Genomic DNA, 17,518 nt, shown 5'->3' with positions numbered 1-17,518 from the left:
GCACAGAAGACACGTAGAATAAAAAATAATAACTTGCTGGGTTGGTCGTGGCAGAGTGGCTGTTCGGCGAAATTCATGACCTCAGTTCGAGTCCCGCGTCGAGAGAAAAGCCAAGCGGTGGTGGTGGTGGTGATGGTGGTGGTGTCTTAACGTCCTGCAAAAAATAGTCCAATAAGATTAAGGTGAAGTTATTAACCTTATTGATCGTCTTCACCTGTCACCGTTCCGCTAATGAAGAAGTCGTGGATCAGTGCGTGAGGCCAACAGGTGTGGCGGGGTAAGGAGGCTGAGGGGGGGAGGGGCGCCGCTCCCATCCAAGTGACAAGCGGATGACAGGCTGTGACGAGTGAAGTTTAAGGGTGGGGTGGGTGGGAGGAGGGGGAGGGGGTCTAGGGTGTGAGGTGAATGAAGGGGCGGCGGGAGCTGGACGAGGGTGGTGAGATAGGGCCAGACTGGTGGTGGTGTGTGCTGCTGGTGGTGGGACGAGGATGTATGAGAGGTAATGGTGGTGGTGAAGTCTGGTGATGGCGGAGGTGGCTGGGGCCGTGTTGTGGTCAGCCGCGGTGATGTGAGGGGTTGGGGGTGAGGGGGGCGTGTAAGGTGAGCTGGAGCGACGCGGCCGGCGGCGAGCGTCGCGCGGGGCCACGGCGGGGCGTGCCGCGGCAGGCAGAGTCTGGCCTCCCTTGTGTGTGTGTGTATATTTTTACTGTGGCGCGGCGGCGAGTACTGCCGCCGCCCCCACCACCCTAATATAGGGTATGCGCAGAAGGGACGCGCGCCGCGGGCCACTGCGCACTGATATAAGAAGACGGAGGGCAGGTGGACCAGCAGTGCCGCTCAGCTCAGGTCGCCTGTTCCGCCGCCGTCGCCACCACCACCATGCCTGCCTCTAAGGGATCCCGCTCCTCCTCCAAGAAGGCCAAGAAGGGAGGAAGCAATGTGTTCGACATGTTCACCCAGAAGCAGGTGGCGGAGTTCAAGGAGGGCTTCCAGGTGATGGACCGTGACCGTGACGGTATCATCAGCAAGGATGACCTCCGCGGCGTGTTCGACGAGATCGGTCGCATGGCCTCCGACTCCGACCTCGACGAGATGATTGCCGACGCTCCCGGCCCCATCAACTTCACCACCCTCCTGCACATGTTCGCCTCCCGCTCCTCCGGCGAGAGCGACGACGATGACGTTGTTGCCGGCGCCTTCCGCGCCTTCGAGAAGGAGCCTGGCCAGATCGAGGCCGAGAGCTTCCGCACCATGCTGATGGCCTTCGGAGACAAGTTCACCGGACAGGAGGTGGATGACGCTTTCGACCAGATGGAACTGGACGAGGACACCGGCATGATCGACTCCAACGCCCTGATCGCCATGCTGTGCGCTGGTGCCAGCAAGGAGGGCGAGGAGGCCGCCGCATAGTGTGTGTACCCCCGCCCCCCCGCCCCGTCCCTCACGCCCGCAGGAACTATGGGTGGCGAGTAGTGACGCGCATCAGCAGGGCAGCTCTTGTTCGCGTCCTGTGGCTGAGGCACTCAGGCACCTCTGAGGGAATATCCTGCTGCTGCTGCTGCTGCTGCTCCCCCCTCCCCCCCTCCCCGCGTCCCCCCTGTCTCATCACTCGCGCCGTCCATCCATCATCTCACCCATACTTCTTACGGGCCGCGACACTGCCAGCCCTCCCCGCGGCGGCCTCCACCCGCCACGTCTGCCCACCACCTCCACGCCACACGCCGCCGCCACTCCATCACCGCCGCGCGGCTCGGGAGCGGCGTTAACAAAGTCGTTGTGTGTTGCCGCCGCCACGCCGGGAGGGCGCGCCGCTCCCACCACCAGGACCAGCTAGTGAACAAGTGTTTCGTGCGCCGCCACTCGCGCAGTGAAAGTGGCCGCCGCCGGCGCCTCAGGGTCGTCGTCGCACGCGCAGCTGTGGCTCTTCGCAGGGTATCGCAGGGCCGTCGTCGCACGCACAGCTGTGGCCGCCGGCGGCGTGCAGGCCTGCCGCGCCACCATCAGGCAGCGGTGCCGCCCCCACGGGAGGCACCGTTGGATTGGCATCTGAAAGACAGATCAACTGCAATAAAAAATAAATTCTTTTACTATGAACGTTGTCTCCCTTCGCCCCGCCCCGCCCCGCCCCACGTGGTGCCCCAGCCGCGCCTCACGCCGCCCCGCTCCACGTGTCAGGCACCCACCAGGCCAGGCCCCACCACGGCCATCACCCCGGCAATAACAAGCATGTTTATAGCTCCCCAACAACACACTAACGCCCACACGTGTACCGCCCACCTACACCACCAACACTCCCCCAACACAAACACCAACAAAAACTACCACAACACAAACAACCATAATCGCCAGAAACAAGCAACAGTAACAAGCTGGCAGGGGAAACAGTAGTGACAAGACAGACAAACACAAAAAGAGCACCAACACGCACCTGGCTAACTCCCCTCCCCTTCCCCCTCCCTTCTTCCCCTCCCCTTCACTCCCTTCCTCTCTCCCATCCCTATCCCCTCCCTTCCTTCCTCTCCCATCTCATCCCCTATCTCCTCCCTCTCCTACCCATCACTCTTCCCTCCCTCACCTCTCTCTATTTCCCCTTCTCCTTACTCCTGACAGCCTTAATATCACTCCCCATGTAGCAAACCCATCATATCAAAGACTTACGTGGCAGCCTCATCAGCTACCACAACAAACATCATCAGTAGGAGACATGGGGGTGTAGAGAGGGAGGGAGAAAAAGTGGATTTGGATGACACGGGGTACAGACAAACACTTCTGGGAGTAATATGTATTCAGTATTGTGTTTTGAAGCCTCTGAGGGGACAACGAGGTGAGTAACACGAACCAGGTGACCAAAAAGTGTATAATCCAGCCACAGGTGAAAGATTATACCTGGGGAACGAGAGGGAGAGGAAGGAAAGGAAGGAATGAGGGAAGGAGAAGGAAGGAAGCGAGAATCTGAGGGAAGGAGAAACGAAGGAAGGAAAGAAGGGAAGAAGAGAAGAAGGAGGGAGAAAGAAGGAAGGGAGAGGCCAAGGGAAGGGACGAAGAGAAAAGGTAGGGAGTAAGGAAGGAAGGGAAAAAAAGAAGGGAGAGGCCAAGGGAAGGAGCGGAGAGAAGAGGGAGGGAGAGAGCTTCAGAGAGGCCAACTTATGCAATGGACTAATATAAACAGGCTTGTATATGTATCAGTGACAATTGGCTACCCTCTCTATGTTGAGTCAACGTGGCCTCTATAAAAGGTAACTGTGCCGGCGTCTCTCTCTTGCCATGCCGAGAAAGACGATCCGAGGTCTCTGTTTCCCGCCCCTGTTTTATTTTTGAAATGCTACACGTTGCCTGCACGCCGTCACTCCCTCCCGCCAACCCCCTCAACGGCCGCCCCGCTCTCCTTCCCGCCTTCCCGCCTCCTCCGTCCTCCTCCCCTCCCTTCGCCTCTCTCTCTCTCTCTCTCTCTCTCTCTCTCTCTCTCTCTCTCTCTCTCTCCTCTTCCGTGTCTTGTTTTCATCTCTCTCTCTCTCTCTCTCTCTCTCTCTCTCTCTCTCTCTCTCTCTCTCTCTCCTCTTCCGTGTCTTGTTGTCATCTCTCTCTCTCTCTCTCTCTCTCTCTCTCTCTCTCTCTCTCTCTCTCTCTCTCTCTCTCTCTCTCTCTCTCTCTCTCTCTCTCTCTCCTTCATCCACCTTTCCCTCCATCTCCTTTCCTTGACCTCCTCTCCTCTCCTTCCTTCCTTTTTCTCTCCCTCATGCTTTTCTTCTCTCCCTTTGGTCTCCCTTCCTTCCTTTTCCCTCCTTCCGTGTGTCGTCATCTTTCTCTCTCCTTCTCTCTCTTCACCTTCCTTTCCTCCATCTCCTCTTCATTCCTTCCTCCCTTCTGTACTTCTCCTCCCTCTCCCGTTCCCTTACTTTGCGTTTTCCTCTTCCCCTCATCCTCCCTTCCCTCTTCCCCTCTCCCTTCCTTCCTTCCAACTGCTTGTCACTTTTCCCTTCTCATCTTTCCTTCCTTCTGCCATTCGTCTTCTTGCTTCTTCTCCTACCCTTTCCTTCCTCAGCCTCCAAGCCCTTCCTTCGATCCTCTTCTCTCATGCCTTCCTCCCATTCTTTCTCCTCCTGTATGTCCTCTATCTCCTGTTTATTCCCTTCCTCTGCCACCACCTTTGTCTCTTTCTTGGTCTACGTGTGCAAGGCAAACACACACTTATATAGCTATACACGTGAAACAAACAAACAAACAAACAGGTGGGCGTGTAGATTGAATTCCTGAGTCCACTATTAACGTGAGCGGGAAATGGGAGCTTCTGTCTTAATTCTGTTCCCTGAGTTTTATTTCCGTGTGACCCGATTTGTTGAGACTGCGAAAGTTGGAAAGTTTCGTTTAGTCGGCGCAACATCTGTGGTCATAATTATGCCGGAGAGAGACAGAAGGGGAAGGAATTATAGGAGAAGGGAACAGATCCCAGGAGACGGGACACAATCCCCGATTAATACCTGGTACCCATTCACTGCTGGGTGGACAGGGACGTAGGGTATCGGAAAACCCGCCCAATTTTTTCCACTCCGCCCGGGAATCGAACCCGGGCGCTCTTGGTTGTGAGCCGAGTGTGCTAACCACTGCACCACGAAGCCTTGAGATTACGAGATTCAGAAGCCACGGACAGCGGGGAGGGGAGTTATAGAGGAGGGGGCGCTATCTGAAAGGGTTAGAGCTTTAGTAGGTATGGGGCAGGGGTCTATAAAGGAGAGGAATGTCTGGGAAGGCTTTATGAGGGATGGGGAAGGAGTAGAAAGGAAGGGGGTTTAGGAGTGAGTGAGAAGAAGGGGGGTGTTTGCAGAATAGTCAGGCCATGGGAAAGGGTTCAGAGAGGGGATGGGGCTGTTTCTCTGGCTGTTGGGCTTTGGAAGGGGGTATGCTCTCCCTATCTTTTATTTTTTTTAATCAAGTGTGTAGTGAGAAGAGGAAGTGGGTTAGTGGCGAAGGTACAGGTGGGGGAGAAGGAAAGATAATAGGAGTGTACAATTGTATGGTGTAGGTTCGTTGTTCTGGTGTTGTTTATTTACCAACACCTCTATCCATCCATCATAACTAGCTGTGCCACACCCTGTCGAGTGCCCCATTTCTACACTCTTCTTAATTAATATCACATGGAGATTATCATTTTTATTGAAACTGAACAGGTGGGAGTATATATATATTGTTTCATTGATGATTAACAGGTGGCAGTATTTCCTAACATAGTCATTCAAGGGGTATTATGTTCTGGAAATGTGCAGAATGAAGGGTGAATAAGTTTGTAAGAGGTGAGAATGTTACTTTGAAATCTTACCTCTTACAGAATTATTCACTCTTACATACCCATTCAATTAGGACATAAGAACATAGGGAGACTGCAAGAGGGTATATTGTGTTTAGAAAAGGTGCAGAACGAAGAGTGAATAAGTTTGTAAAAGGTAAGAAAGTTGCTTTGAAATCTTACCTACAAGTCTTACCTCTTACAAAATTATTCACTCGATCTTACATAGCCATTCAAGAAGTATAATGTGTTTGGGAAAGGTGCAGAATGAAGGGTGAATAAGTTTGTAAAAGGTAAGAAAGTTGCTTTGAAATCTTACCTAGAAGTCTTACCTCTTACAAAATTATTCACTCGATCTTACATAGCCATTCAAGAAGTATAATGTGTTTGGGAAAGGTGCAGAATGAAGGGTGAATAATATGTAAGAGGTAAGAATGTTACTTTGAAATTTTACCTACAAGTCTTACCTCTTACAAAATTATTCACTCGATCTTACATACCCATTCAAGAAGTATAATGTGTTTGGGAAAGGTGCAGAATGAAGGGTGAATAATATGTAAAAGGTAAGAATATACATATGTTACTTTGAAATCTTACCTACAAGTCTTACCTCTTACAAAATTATTCACTCGATCTTACATAGCCATTCAAGAAGTATAAAGTGTTTGGGAAAGGTGCAGAATGAAGGGTGAATAAGTTTGTAAGAGGTAAGAATGTTACTTTTAAATCTTACCTAGAAGTTTTACCTCTTACAAAATTATCTCGATCATCTATATACATTCATATTCAAATAATGTGTTTGGGAAAGGTGCAGAATGAAGGGTAAATAAGTTTGTAAAAGGTAAGAAAGTTGCTTTGAAATCTTACCTAGAAGTCTTACCTCTTACAAAATTATTCACTCTTACATAGCATTCAAGAAGTATATTGTGTTCCGGAATGCTGTATAATTAAGGATGAGTAGGTTCGTATATATAAGAGTTAATATTTCATGGTAACGTATATTCTGATATCTTATAGGTTCAGAGAGTAGTGAATATTCTTTTAAAATCACATAGGTATTCTTTCAGAGAGTAGTGAATATTCTTTTAAAATCACATAGGTAACATCTCATAGTAATAATTCTTCTTCTAAAAGCTTATCAGTAACATCTCAAATCAACGTATAATTCTCTTTCTTTGATATAAATAAAGGAGATACTTCTTATATATGGAGAGAATACTGCTTGACATAGAAAGATGGAAGGGATAAATATAAAAATTGTAAATAGTTGCAGAAGAAGGAAAAGGTGAAGCTATTTTGGACTAGATACTAAAATGTGTCGTGTGTAATGCTTAGAGTTTTGACTAAATACTAATTCATGCAGCTTTATTTAAATCAGTCCACCTTCACAGACCACTCCCACATGTTACTCCCTTTCTCAGGTCCACATTCTCAAACATTTCAGGGCATACACACCCATATTTGAGGTCTTGAGAGAGGTTGTGTTAGTATTTCCATGGGGGATAGTTTTTGAGCCTAGGGATAGTTTGACAAGGCTTCTCCACACACACATAACTGATCAGGCTCTGGTGGAGGTTATGTTAGTATTTCCATGAGTAGATTAATGAGCCTAGTGATAGTTTGGTGTCTTTTACGTACCCACATTTGATAAGGCTTTGGTAGATGATGGGGGTTTATGAGCCTAATATGGTTAGTTTTGAACAGTTCTCCAATTTCCATGTGGGGTAGTTTTATGAGCCTAGGGATAGTTTGACAAGGCTTCTCCACACACACATAACTGATCAGGCTTTGGTGGAGGTTATGTTAGTATTTCCATGAGTAGATTTTTGAGCCTAGTGATAGTTTGGTGTCTTTTACATACCCACATTTGATAAGGCTTTGGTAGATGTGGCATTTGTATTTTAACTGATCAGGCTTTGGTGGAGGTTATGTTAGTATTTCCATGAGTAGATTTATGAGCCTAGTGATAGTTTGGTGTCTTTTACATACCCACATTTGATAAGGCTTTGGTAGATGTGGTGTTTGTATTTCCATGAGGGGTAGTTTTATGAGCCTGGTGGTAGTTTGACAAGGATTCTGCACACCGACAGTTGTTAAGGCTTTGGCAGAGGTTGTTGTGTTAGTAGTTTCATGAGTGTAGTGATAGTTTGACAAGGCTTCTGCACCATGAACGTGAAAAACTACTCATGAGAACCCGACTAATCGAACGAAAGTGTCTGAGAATATGGACCTTTTTCTCTCACTTCCATCATTGGCGCACTTCTTTACATCGTCACTTAAATATATCACAACTTTAAGGCTTCCACACACACCTGTCTCCACTTGCGTCGCTCTTACATCCACTCGCAGATTCCACATTTATTCCTTACACAAGCTCATGGTCACACTTCGTTCTCTCTTTCACATACAAGGAGGTAGACATAGTATAGTCAAACCATATGAAGGAGACCATTAAGACATTGATTTTCGCAGGTCCTTTCCTCCCCTCTGCTCTGCCACACAGCCCCAACACCTATTTTTTCCCCTCATATCTTACCCATAGCTAGCATATGAGAGAAAGTGATAGGTGTTGGGACTGTGTGGCAGAGCAGAGGGGAGGAAAGGACTCAGGGAAGCCAATGCAACGCCTCAACGGACTCGCTAAAATGGCCTGACTATAGTAGTGAGAGGAATGTTGGCCTAGTGGTGGTGGTGAGTAATGATATAGTGGTGATAGTGGTGAGTTTTGAAATAGTAATGGTGGTGCAACAAGACTTAGAGGTGTTCAGAATAGAGGAAGGATTAGCGCTGGGTTGAGCAAGATGGAGAAGGAAAAATCACAAGTCCGACCCCAAGAATAGGAGCTAGACTAAACTTCGTATTTTGAGACATCTCTGCGCCCCACTTCACCCATTCAAAAAGCCTCTCAATACCAGGTACTAATAAAGAGGTTTCCCGTGTTGTAGTTTCCTAAAATTCCCTCCTCTCGAGTTACAGGGAATTTTTGTTGTATTTTGAGTTTGGTTGGGGAGCTAACAAACTTCCTGTATTGGACTGTAAAAGTGGCCCTTAGAAGTGTTAGAAAAGTGTTAGAAATAGAGGAAGGATTAGCACTAGGTCGAGTAAGATGGAGAAGGAGAAATCGCAAGTCTGACCCCAAGAATAGAAGATAGACTAAACCTCGGATTTTGAGACATCTCGGCGCTCCACTTTGCCAGTTTGAAAAGCCTCTCGCAGAAGTTGCTGCTGAGTTTTTCACGGACTGTTTTGTGATGCTGGTGATAGTTTTACCTGACTTCTGCGCCCTGAATGGAAAAGACACCCATGAAAACCCGGTTAATCTTCCCTGTGGCCTTGGGGAATTGTAATGGGAGACTGATGCATTTCTCTTATAGCCACCCTTTACTTTTCTCTGTTGTGGGAGCAGTGAGTAGCAGGCTTTTTTTTTCTGCACTCTTTGTTGCCCTTGTAAAAAAAAAAAGATAAATAAATATGGACTTATAAACGAAGGAGAAGAAGAAGAAGAAGAAGAAGAAGAGGAAGAGTGGTGATGGTGGTGGTGAGCTAGGTGTGAGGGGCACTAAACCAGCCCTCCTAACTACTGGTGGTGACAGAGGTTCAATTGACTAGGTGGCAGTGGTGTTGATGGTGTTAGTATCGGTGGTGGTGGTGACAGGCTAGGTGTTGGTGGTGGTGGTGGAGGTGGAGACGCCGGGGGCCTTGTTGTAGAGGAACCAGGTGAGCCCGAAGAGGAGGCCAGATGGGGCGGTGACCTCTGGGGCGGCGAGGAACTCCTTCACCTCCGGCAGCCCCATCTCCACCACCTCGATCATCTCGCCCTCCGCCTCCAAGCCACCTCCTGCAGAGAATAGGGGACGAAATTAGCAACAGGCTCACACACAGGCTTTTTTCTTTGTTTCCTCTTTTTTGTGTGTGTGCCCTTGAGCTGGCTTCTTTCCCATATAGAATATAAAAATAAAATATTACTTTTTTTCTGGATTGATGCTCAAGGGCTAAAGGGTTCTATAACAAACAAAAATACAAAATCTATTATGTGTCACCTCAGAAATTAATCATATAAAAGTAAAAAGCTCAAGACAATCTAATTTTCAATGTAAAAAGCAAAAGATAATAAAATTTTCAGTGACATTTTAAATCTCATGAAATATGGAACAGTATAAACATTTAAACTGATACATTAATGTGAATGGTTATCAACTGTTATTTGGATTAGTAAGAGCATGTGCTGCTCACCTTCCGACTCCTTCATCGCATCCGTCACCTCCGCATAGAACATTGTCATGCGGTCACCCGACACTCCTACCCCGGCCCTGCAACACCACAGAGAGAAACCATTACAAATGATCAGATACTAGATAGATTAGAGTTTGATCCACAGTACATATTTATAACTTAGACATGAGGTAATTGTAGGTTTGCTGTGAAATTATCTGCCCTTAGTACAGTAGACCCTGTATTCAAAGCAAGACAGGGCCCAAAGAAATTCAATCAATATGGAGGTAATAGTTTGATGAGATTTACTGATTTAAGACTGGTAGGACTTTTCGTGTGTGAAGGAGTCAGTTCATGGGTGCATCATAAGGAGATACTTAAACAGAAAACTGCTAAATGAAGAGTCTACTGTAGTATGTGACCTGGACAGTAATCTCAGTAGTATATTATATGCAAGTTGTTTTCCTATTCACTCTGCTCCTGATATGATTAACAATATCTAAACATAAAAAAAATAAATACACAATCAATAATAATGAACAAAAAACTAACAAACAAAAACAATAAGAGTAACTAATTAACTAAAAACTAACAAAAACAATAATGATAGCAATAAAAATAAATACAACTGACTACAACTACATCCCCCTCTCACCTGCAGGTCTTCACGTGCTCAAACTTCTCGACGGGGACATTGTAGCCACACTCCTCAAGGGCCTCGAGTTGTGCCACCTCTGCCAGGCTCAGCTGCTTGTCCACGATGCCGGCACACAGCTCCAGCGTCAGGCCGTCCTTCCCAGGGTGTTTGGCGGTGTCCACGCAGCCGCCTAATGCCTGCCGCTCCTCCACCGATACCCCATTGTAGTACACGGCTGTCGGGGGAAGAGGGTGAGTATGAGGGTCTGAGTGTGTGGGGGGTGTAGACTCACATGTCATCATCATCCTCATCCTCATTGTCTATTAATGTAAGATCTTCCCAGTCTCTTATGAGGATAGATGGTTGATGAAATGCTTACAACTATTTTTGACATTTGTGTAATTGACTGTATTGTATAAAAAATAATAATAGTATAATGTAAAGTATAGGATAGTATAATAAAGTATTTAAAAATGTAAGCACAAATTCCTCTTGTAAAAAAGTAAAGTAAAAAATTTACAAGTACGTATTTCTCTTTTCATTATTCATACTTATATTCTTTTTTACATGTATGCATGTGCTAAATAAATATACACGAGGTAATTCAGAAAAATTAATTAAACACAATGAAATAAATTTGTTGATAGGATGAAAAATGTTGATGTTACTACTACTACTACTACAACTACTACTACAGCTACATTATTACAACCACCATTACTGCTGCAATCACTGGTCCATGATTTTCCAGGGATAGTATAGTCCTGTGCCCCCTCCACCCACCTGGCCTGAACTGCCTGACGAGGACCACCTTCTGGCGGTCTGTGTTGAAGAGGATGACGCAGACGCTGTCGTGCAGACTCACCAAGTCCCACACCTTGTCCACCTTGTTCTGCGGGACACAAGGCAGCGGCAGGTGAGTGAAGAGTGAAAAATGCTTTGTAGATATGATGCAACTTTGTTAATTATGAAGTAAATGTGTAGTTTAGCTCTGCCACTTCATAATACCATATACACCTTCATGTATTGGTTATATGGTGAAAATACATACCCTGTTACCATAATATGATTAGAAACAAACCTAATCTAACCTAACACTGCCCCCCAGACTGCAGCCACCCTGTCTTCTACTCATAGGTGATGCTGGCATGGCTATGTTAGGTTTGCTCAGGCTAGTTAATAACCATGTTCCTCTTTTTATTATGGGTAAGGGGCTTGTATTTTCACGTTTTAACCTTAATATGGTGTCTATGGTATATATTTGGAGGTAGTGAAGCTAGACTACACAATGCCTAAAAAAATCACATATTGTACACTTGTCTTTATAAGGTTTGTGGTGCATTTTATTATATATCATCATGTGTGTCGCCCACCTGCTTGTAGTACATCCTGAGGGGCCGCACGAACTGGGACTCAGGGGTCATGGGGCCCACGCTCACGCCCTCTATAACGTCCATCCTGCTGTGCTGTGTTGTTCTGTTTTGCTGTTCTACGTAGTGTTGTTCTGTTGTCCTTCTTCTTTTGACCTGTAACGCTTTGTATCGCTTCTTAGGTCCTCCCCCTCCTCCTGCTGTGCTGTGGTGTTCTGGTATTCTGTTGTGTTGTGTCCTGCTGTTCTGGTCTGTTCTGTGTTGTGTAGTGTTCTGGTTTGTGGTGTTGTCTTCTTTTTTATCCCTCTTCAGTGTTTCATTCTGGTCTGTTGTGTTGTGTAGTGTTTTGTTATGTATGGTGTTGTCTTCTTTTTTATCCTTCTTCAGTGTTTCATTCTGGTCTGTTCTGTTCTGTGTGGTGTTGCTTTCTTTTTTTATCCTTCTTCTTAAGTGTTTTATGCCCTCATCTTCTTTTGGAGTGTTTTATGGGGCTAGTTGGGCTGTGGGACCACGACCTCCAGAGCCCCGTCAGTGGTAGATACTTCTCCGTTATATCAAAAGAGATCTTCTTCTTGGGTGTTTTATGGGGCTAAAGAGATGGAAATTCCTGTTCTTCTTCTTCTTCTTGGTGTTGGAAATTCCTGTTTTTGTTTACTCAGATGATGTTTTCTGAGCCGGTGGTATTGACCTTTCCAACGGGACCTTTTCTTGATTGATTGATAGTTTATTGTTGCAGGTAAACAACAAGGGAGAAGGGAGGAACATGCCATCCCAACCCCCAGACAGGACATTATACAACTATTAATACATGCGTAGGTAGCACCATGAAACTAAAAAGATACAATGGTAGGAAGGAAAGCACGACAAGGGAGGGGGCGGTACCTCCCCCTGGACATTTTCCCCCTCTGTCCTTTATATACTCACTCTTCCTGCGCTCTAATGTGTCTGTGTGTGTGACTGTATGTTTTGTTTGTGTTGATTTTCTTTGATAATTATTTGATTTCTCGTTATCGGTCAGCTGTGTGAAGGGGCTTAGCAGACTTCAGCTTTAAGTGATTACCGCCCCCACAGACCTCCACCACCTGTGTAATGCTCCCTAATTATGATGGGATGATTACTGTCTGGACAATTATACTATTTTATCGGTTTTTATCCATATCAACGTGGCGACATACGAGCTTTCTCCACCTCTACGGAATGTTGTTTTTGGTATAAAGACTACAATTTGCCTTTATCTCTTTTTGAGGTTACTTAGTTTTCTTAGGGTATGTGTAGGGTGAGGCGAATAGGTCTATTTTGTATTTATTTATGAGTTATTGGTTGTTTTTGATTTGGAGGAGTTTTGTGCGCATCTCGAGGGTCACGTGTTTGTTGTTTACGTGCGAGCAGCCAATCAGAAGCGACCATCTGGGGTGGCGGGTGTGTTCGGGAGTACCGGCGACGATGCTAATACAAAATTATTACTAAAAACGTATGCAACAGAACCTCATAATGACTATATATGCATTTCTACCATATTTCCTTTCCTATTGAGTGTATTCTTCATCTCATTTTACTCTAGAATTAATTGTTGTGTTCGGTTTTGCGTTCTCGTGTGGTGCCGCCTCGTCGCTGATTGGCTTAGACCGTTTATATCGCCTGGCCGTCGCGGGTTTTCATTGGTCGAGAGGCGGCGTTGACCATCACTCTAGGGCGATACTCCCGAACGTGCCGACTACAAGAGCAAGGGGCAGCTGTCAGCGCCGAGTTTCCTTTATTTCCACACACTTAACGTCCAGCCCGAGGTATTAGGTGTGGTGTGTAAGGGTGCTGGGGAGTGTGTGTTGCTGGGGTGTGCTGGGGGTGCCACATGAGGTCAAACACACGCTGGAGAAGGCAGGTCAGGGAAGGTTTTCAGTCATCCTTTTCGATACTTGAGTCTAGAGTCTTGTAATCCCGGGTGTAGAGTCTTGTAATCCCGGGTGTAGAGTCTTGTAATCCCGGGTGTAGAGTCTTGTAATCCCGGGTGTAGAGTCTTGTAATCCCGGGTGTAGAGTCTTGTAATCCCGGGTGTAGAGTCTTGTAATCCCGGGTGTAGAGTCTTGTAATCCCGGGTGTAGAGTCTTGTAATCCCGGGTCTAGAGTCTTGTAATCCCGGGTTTAGAGTCTTGTAATCCCTCAAAGCGGTGGCCGTTGTCCTGGGGTGCCGGTGTGATGTCTCTTGGCTTACCGTTTACCGTTGATGAGGTTTCAGGCCCCGCCCCGCTCCGGCATGCTATCATTGGTTACAGGCACACTTGGGCAGGAGATAGGCATAAGTTGAAAAGAGGCATAACTCGAAAAGTAGACATTTGCGACGGAAGTGATGTACAAAATCGTGCAATTCACTACATTTATCACCAGAAAAACATGAACCACATAAGAAAATCGTTGGTTGGGTGAAACGGTAAATTGTCCATGCATATTTTCACCTGACACTGATTGCATGGGTAGAATAATGATAGCATGAGATGAGGTTTGCCATTTGTGCCATTTATGGATGAGTTGAATCTAGAAATGACCAATTCAGCCCCTGATGAGGATACTGCTGAGCCTGAACAAAAACGATTCAGGCTAAAGTGATTTGAAGAAAGCAGTGTTAAAGAAGCCTTCCCAATGTTCAGAGCCTACTGTAGGAATGGCCCATAATTTTGGTCTGTTGGATGGTTCACCGAAGATTCAGTGAACCGTCCAGAGACCGTCAGCAAGGTGGCACACCGGCGAACCAACTTGCAATCCGCATATTGTCTATTGTCACAGCTGCATTCGGCACCCTCTTCCGTGTGCCCTCGCTTGTTAATATCATGAGGGTATTTTTCTATCCCTCTCTTGGGTAATATTATAAAGAAATTTGTATAAGATTCATATTTATTCCCTCTAAAGTTTTCAATAAGTACTAACTTAGTATTTATTTAGATTCATGCCCATCACATTATTAAGTTTGGCAGATTTTTGACTTCTTGATGTACTGTTCATTTTTCATAATAATCTTTGTCTTCCACCCTAATAAGGGATCCACAACTCTTACATCACTCCTTCTCCTCCCCCTCAGCTTCATCCACCATGTCTTCCACCTCGCTGACCGCTGTGATCCGCAACTTCTATGACGAGTACATGAAGAACACGCCCAAGAAGCTGAAGATCGTGGACGCCTACCTCTCATACGTGCTGATGACGGGCGTGCTACAATTTGTTTACTGCTGTCTGGTCGGCACCTTCCCCTTCAACTCCTTCCTCTCGGGCTTCATCTGTACGGTCGGCTGCTTCGTGTTAGGAGGTGAGCGATGGGGGAACATAGCGGTGTTTATATATTTATACATTTAGTATCAGTCAGTTTTTGAGGGATGCCTGTTATTGATTTTCCTTTATCAGTTGTCATTCCTAACACTCCACTTCTTTGTATTTTTGTTAGGTATTAGTATTCCTTTAACTTTTGTCATAGCTGTTAACCCTGCACCTCTTTGTACTCTTATCATTGTTCTTTTTCTAGCCTTCGTCTTTGTGTTTGTCTTTGTATTCTTGCTATTGTATTTCCTTTAGCATTCATCTTTGTACGCTCGTCGTATTATTGCTATTGGCGTTTCTTTAGCATTCATCCTTGTATTCATCTATGTATGCTCATTTGTGTATTCTTTTTTTACAACAAAGGAGATGGCTCAAGGGCAACAAAAAGTCCAAAAAAAAAAAAAGCCCACTACTCGCCGCTCCCATAATAGACAAAAGCAAAGAGGTTAGGACAGAGGTAGAGGCAGAGAGAGAGGCATAGAGAGAGGTATAGAGAGAAAGGCATAGAGAGAGGCAGAGACAGAGGCAGAGAGAGAGGTGTTTCCTTAGCTTTCGTCATCCCTAACCTTCTTCGTCTTCCTCCCTCCTCGTCCGTGCAGTGAGTCTGAGGCTACAAGCAAACCCCCAGAACAAGGTGCATTTCCTGGGCATCTCCCCCGAGCGAGGTTTTGCGGACTTCATCTTCTCGCACATAATCCTCCACCTCGTCACCATGAACTTCATCGGCTGAGCTCCTCCACGCACCACCTCCACCATCATCGTCTCCTTCTTATCCACGTCCACTTCTCCTGATGGTGCAGTTTGGTTGTGGTTGTTTTTGTTGAGTATTCGGTTTGGTTGTTTCCATTTTCTCACTCTTGTGTATTCCTTCTCTCCCTTTTGCACCTTATTTGCCATTTCCTCCTCTCTCTGTTCTCCTTTTCTTCTCTGTTTGCCTTTTTCTGGTTATTGTGAATTTTGTTGAGTACTTTGTTTGGTTAATTCTGTTTTCTCCTCTTTCTGTTCTCTCTCCTCTGTTCATCTTTTTGTCTTCTGCCATTTCTTCCTCTTTCTCTGTACTTCCCATTTTCTTCCTTGTTTCCCCTTCCTTCCTCTTGTCTCAGTCTCTCTCTCCTCTGTTCATCGTTTTGTTTCTCACCATTTCTTCCTCTTTCTCTGTACTTCCCATTCTCTCCTCTGCTTCCCTCCCTTCATCTTATTTCTGTCTCTCTCTCACTTGTTTGGATCCAGTTTACATTTGTTTATTACAGTTTCCCCCTTTATCTGATGTCCCTTTCTCCTTTATTTACCTTCCCTTTCCTCTTTGACTCTCTCTTGGTGGGTTTGAGTCCTGTTCATATATGTTTCATTACTATTTCCTCCTCTGTGATCTCCCTCTCTCTCTCGTTCTCCTTCCTTTTCCTCCTACACTCTTTCTATGTATGTAAGAGTCCAGTTCATTTGCTTTTTTTACCATTTCCTCTGCTCTTTCATATCCCTTTCTCTCACGCTCTCCTTCCTTTTCCTCCTCCACTCTTTCTGTGTATGTAAAAGTCCTGTTTATATTTTTCTAGGGTATGCTTTCCCTTGTGTGAATGGGGTTTGATTCTACTACAAGTTTGAGGCACAGAGTTTGTTTGTTACTGTTGAGGATGTTGAGTATAGAGTGAGTAACATCAGCATCACATCGGTCTTCACGGTTTTGTAATCTATAAAGAGGTCAGTTACACACAAGATTTATACTCTGGCAACTATTCTTAAAGGTCCTACTGGCACTATAGACAGAACATAGGAAAATAAATATATACTGTGTGCTTAGTGTTCATGAATATTCCAAATATCAAGAGCAGTGTTTACTTACTTGCCGACATAGTGAGAGAAGGGAAGATTTTCAATGCCCGTGATTTGTACCTTAAGTTCGGGTCAGTCGAGGAGAGTGCTGTGTTGATGTTAATAAGAAAACGGACATTCCTCATCGCTTGTTTTACTTTCCCGAGTCTGAAGATGCTCTTAGGACGGCTGGTGAGTCTGGTCTTCTGTAAGGTCTTCTGGTGTCTGTTCTTCCTATGTATTCCTATGTAACATCCCAAACCATTGCTAGTAGGCTGAATTCTGTCTTCTGTTTATGCTCCTTCTTCCCTCTTTCCATCTGTTAAAGGCTGTGAAATCTACCTTCATTCCTGTTCCTCCTCCTCCTCCATCTGTACCCTCTTTGCTCCCCTCCCCTTGAGCCGTAAGTCGATCCAAGCATCCGTGGTTGTGTATTACATGATAACAGATGGTGTGTGGTTGGTGGTGTGGCTCATGTGCTGCCCTGACCTTCCTCGCCCTCTCTCTCTCCTCTCCCTTTGTGGCTGGCCGAGGTATTGTGTGGTGGACTCTGGTTGCCCCCTTGCTGGCTATCCTGGAAAATGGGAGGATAGGACAATTGTGTGTTAGATGAGTTAGGGAGATTGTAGGATATTTAGAGGGAAAATTGGATGATAGGATTGTGTGTTAGATGAGTTAGGGAGATTGTAGGATATTTAGAGGGAAAATTGGATGACAAATTTGATGATTAGAGAGTGTGTTGTATTGGGGATGAGAGATTGGTAGGGATATTGATGGGATTGTGTGTTGGATGGGTTTGGAGTTGTAGGATATTTAGGATGTTAGGATATAGGGTTATTGTTAGATAGAGTTGTGGGAGATTGTGGGATATTTAGAGGGAAGGGATGATGATGATGTGTGTGTGTG

The 17,518-nt window shown here is 45.7% G+C and overlaps 4 protein-coding genes across 5 annotated transcripts; 3 read left to right on the top strand and 1 right to left on the bottom strand.

The window, feature by feature from the left end:
• The first annotated feature begins 814 nt into the window (after positions 1-814).
• On the top strand, positions 815-2,094 carry LOC127004937 (myosin regulatory light chain 2-like). Its single transcript, XM_050873230.1, has one exon. It carries the CDS (start codon positions 880-882, stop codon positions 1,408-1,410), a length of 531 nt encoding a protein of 176 aa, XP_050729187.1. The 5' UTR covers positions 815-879; the 3' UTR covers positions 1,411-2,094.
• Positions 2,090-7,876, top strand: LOC127005278 (uncharacterized). The gene is made up of 4 exons (XM_050874072.1): positions 2,090-2,170; positions 3,237-5,677; positions 6,090-6,855; positions 7,207-7,876. Exons 1-2 carry the CDS (start codon positions 2,090-2,092, stop codon positions 4,194-4,196), a joined length of 1,041 nt encoding a protein of 346 aa, XP_050730029.1. The 3' UTR covers positions 4,197-5,677; positions 6,090-6,855; positions 7,207-7,876.
• LOC127004936 (uridine diphosphate glucose pyrophosphatase NUDT14-like) lies at positions 7,213-12,193 on the bottom strand. 2 transcript variants are annotated; one of them, XR_007758121.1, is made up of 6 exons: positions 11,504-12,193; positions 10,914-11,022; positions 10,149-10,365; positions 9,515-9,591; positions 7,550-9,119; positions 7,213-7,517 (listed from the first exon to the last, which is right to left on the bottom strand). XR_007758121.1 is itself a non-coding variant. In XM_050873229.1 (5 exons), exons 1-5 carry the CDS (start codon positions 11,585-11,587, stop codon positions 8,938-8,940), a joined length of 669 nt encoding a protein of 222 aa, XP_050729186.1. In that variant the 5' UTR covers positions 11,588-12,193; the 3' UTR covers positions 7,213-8,937. The 2 variants fall into 2 exon arrangements, 1 of the variants encoding a protein (XP_050729186.1); XM_050873229.1 differs by having other exon boundaries at positions 7,213-9,119.
• A 932-nt stretch (positions 12,194-13,125) lies between these two features.
• Positions 13,126-16,757, top strand: LOC127004938 (dolichyl-diphosphooligosaccharide--protein glycosyltransferase subunit DAD1-like). Its single transcript, XM_050873231.1, has 3 exons — positions 13,126-13,284; positions 14,571-14,795; positions 15,403-16,757. The coding sequence occupies exons 2-3, from the start codon at positions 14,582-14,584 to the stop codon at positions 15,531-15,533; spliced, it is 345 nt and encodes a 114-aa protein (XP_050729188.1). The 5' UTR covers positions 13,126-13,284; positions 14,571-14,581; the 3' UTR covers positions 15,534-16,757.
• Positions 16,758-17,518: the final 761 nt, after the last annotated feature.

Source organism: Eriocheir sinensis, chromosome 29, assembly GCF_024679095.1.
Source record: "Eriocheir sinensis breed Jianghai 21 chromosome 29, ASM2467909v1, whole genome shotgun sequence".
Classification (NCBI taxonomy): domain Eukaryota; kingdom Metazoa; phylum Arthropoda; class Malacostraca; order Decapoda; family Varunidae; genus Eriocheir; species Eriocheir sinensis.
The sequence above is the reverse complement of the archived record's forward strand: the minus strand, read 5'-3'. Positions and strand labels throughout refer to the sequence as shown.

Bases quoted from the DNA above. Each gene is read 5' to 3' on its own strand.
- LOC127004937 (XM_050873230.1), top strand. From the start codon at position 880: ATGCCTGCCTCTAAGGGATCCCGCTCCTCCTCCAAGAAGGCCAAGAAG.
- LOC127004938 (XM_050873231.1), top strand. From the start codon at position 14,582: ATGTCTTCCACCTCGCTGACCGCTGTGATCCGCAACTTCTATGACGAG. The intron at 14,796-15,402 runs GTGAGCGATGGG...TCGTCCGTGCAG, and splicing joins CGGCTGCTTCGTGTTAGGAG to TGAGTCTGAGGCTACAAGCA.
- LOC127004936 (XM_050873229.1), bottom strand. From the start codon at position 11,587: ATGGACGTTATAGAGGGCGTGAGCGTGGGCCCCATGACCCCTGAGTCC. The intron at 11,023-11,503 runs GTGGGCGACACA...TGTGTCCCGCAG, and splicing joins TCAGGATGTACTACAAGCAG to AACAAGGTGGACAAGGTGTG. The intron at 9,592-10,148 runs GTGAGAGGGGGA...GTGGTGTTGCAG, and splicing joins GAGCACGTGAAGACCTGCAG to GGCCGGGGTAGGAGTGTCGG.
- LOC127005278 (XM_050874072.1), top strand. From the start codon at position 2,090: ATGAACGTTGTCTCCCTTCGCCCCGCCCCGCCCCGCCCCACGTGGTGC. The intron at 2,171-3,236 runs GTCAGGCACCCA...CCTCTATAAAAG, and splicing joins CACGCCGCCCCGCTCCACGT to GTAACTGTGCCGGCGTCTCT.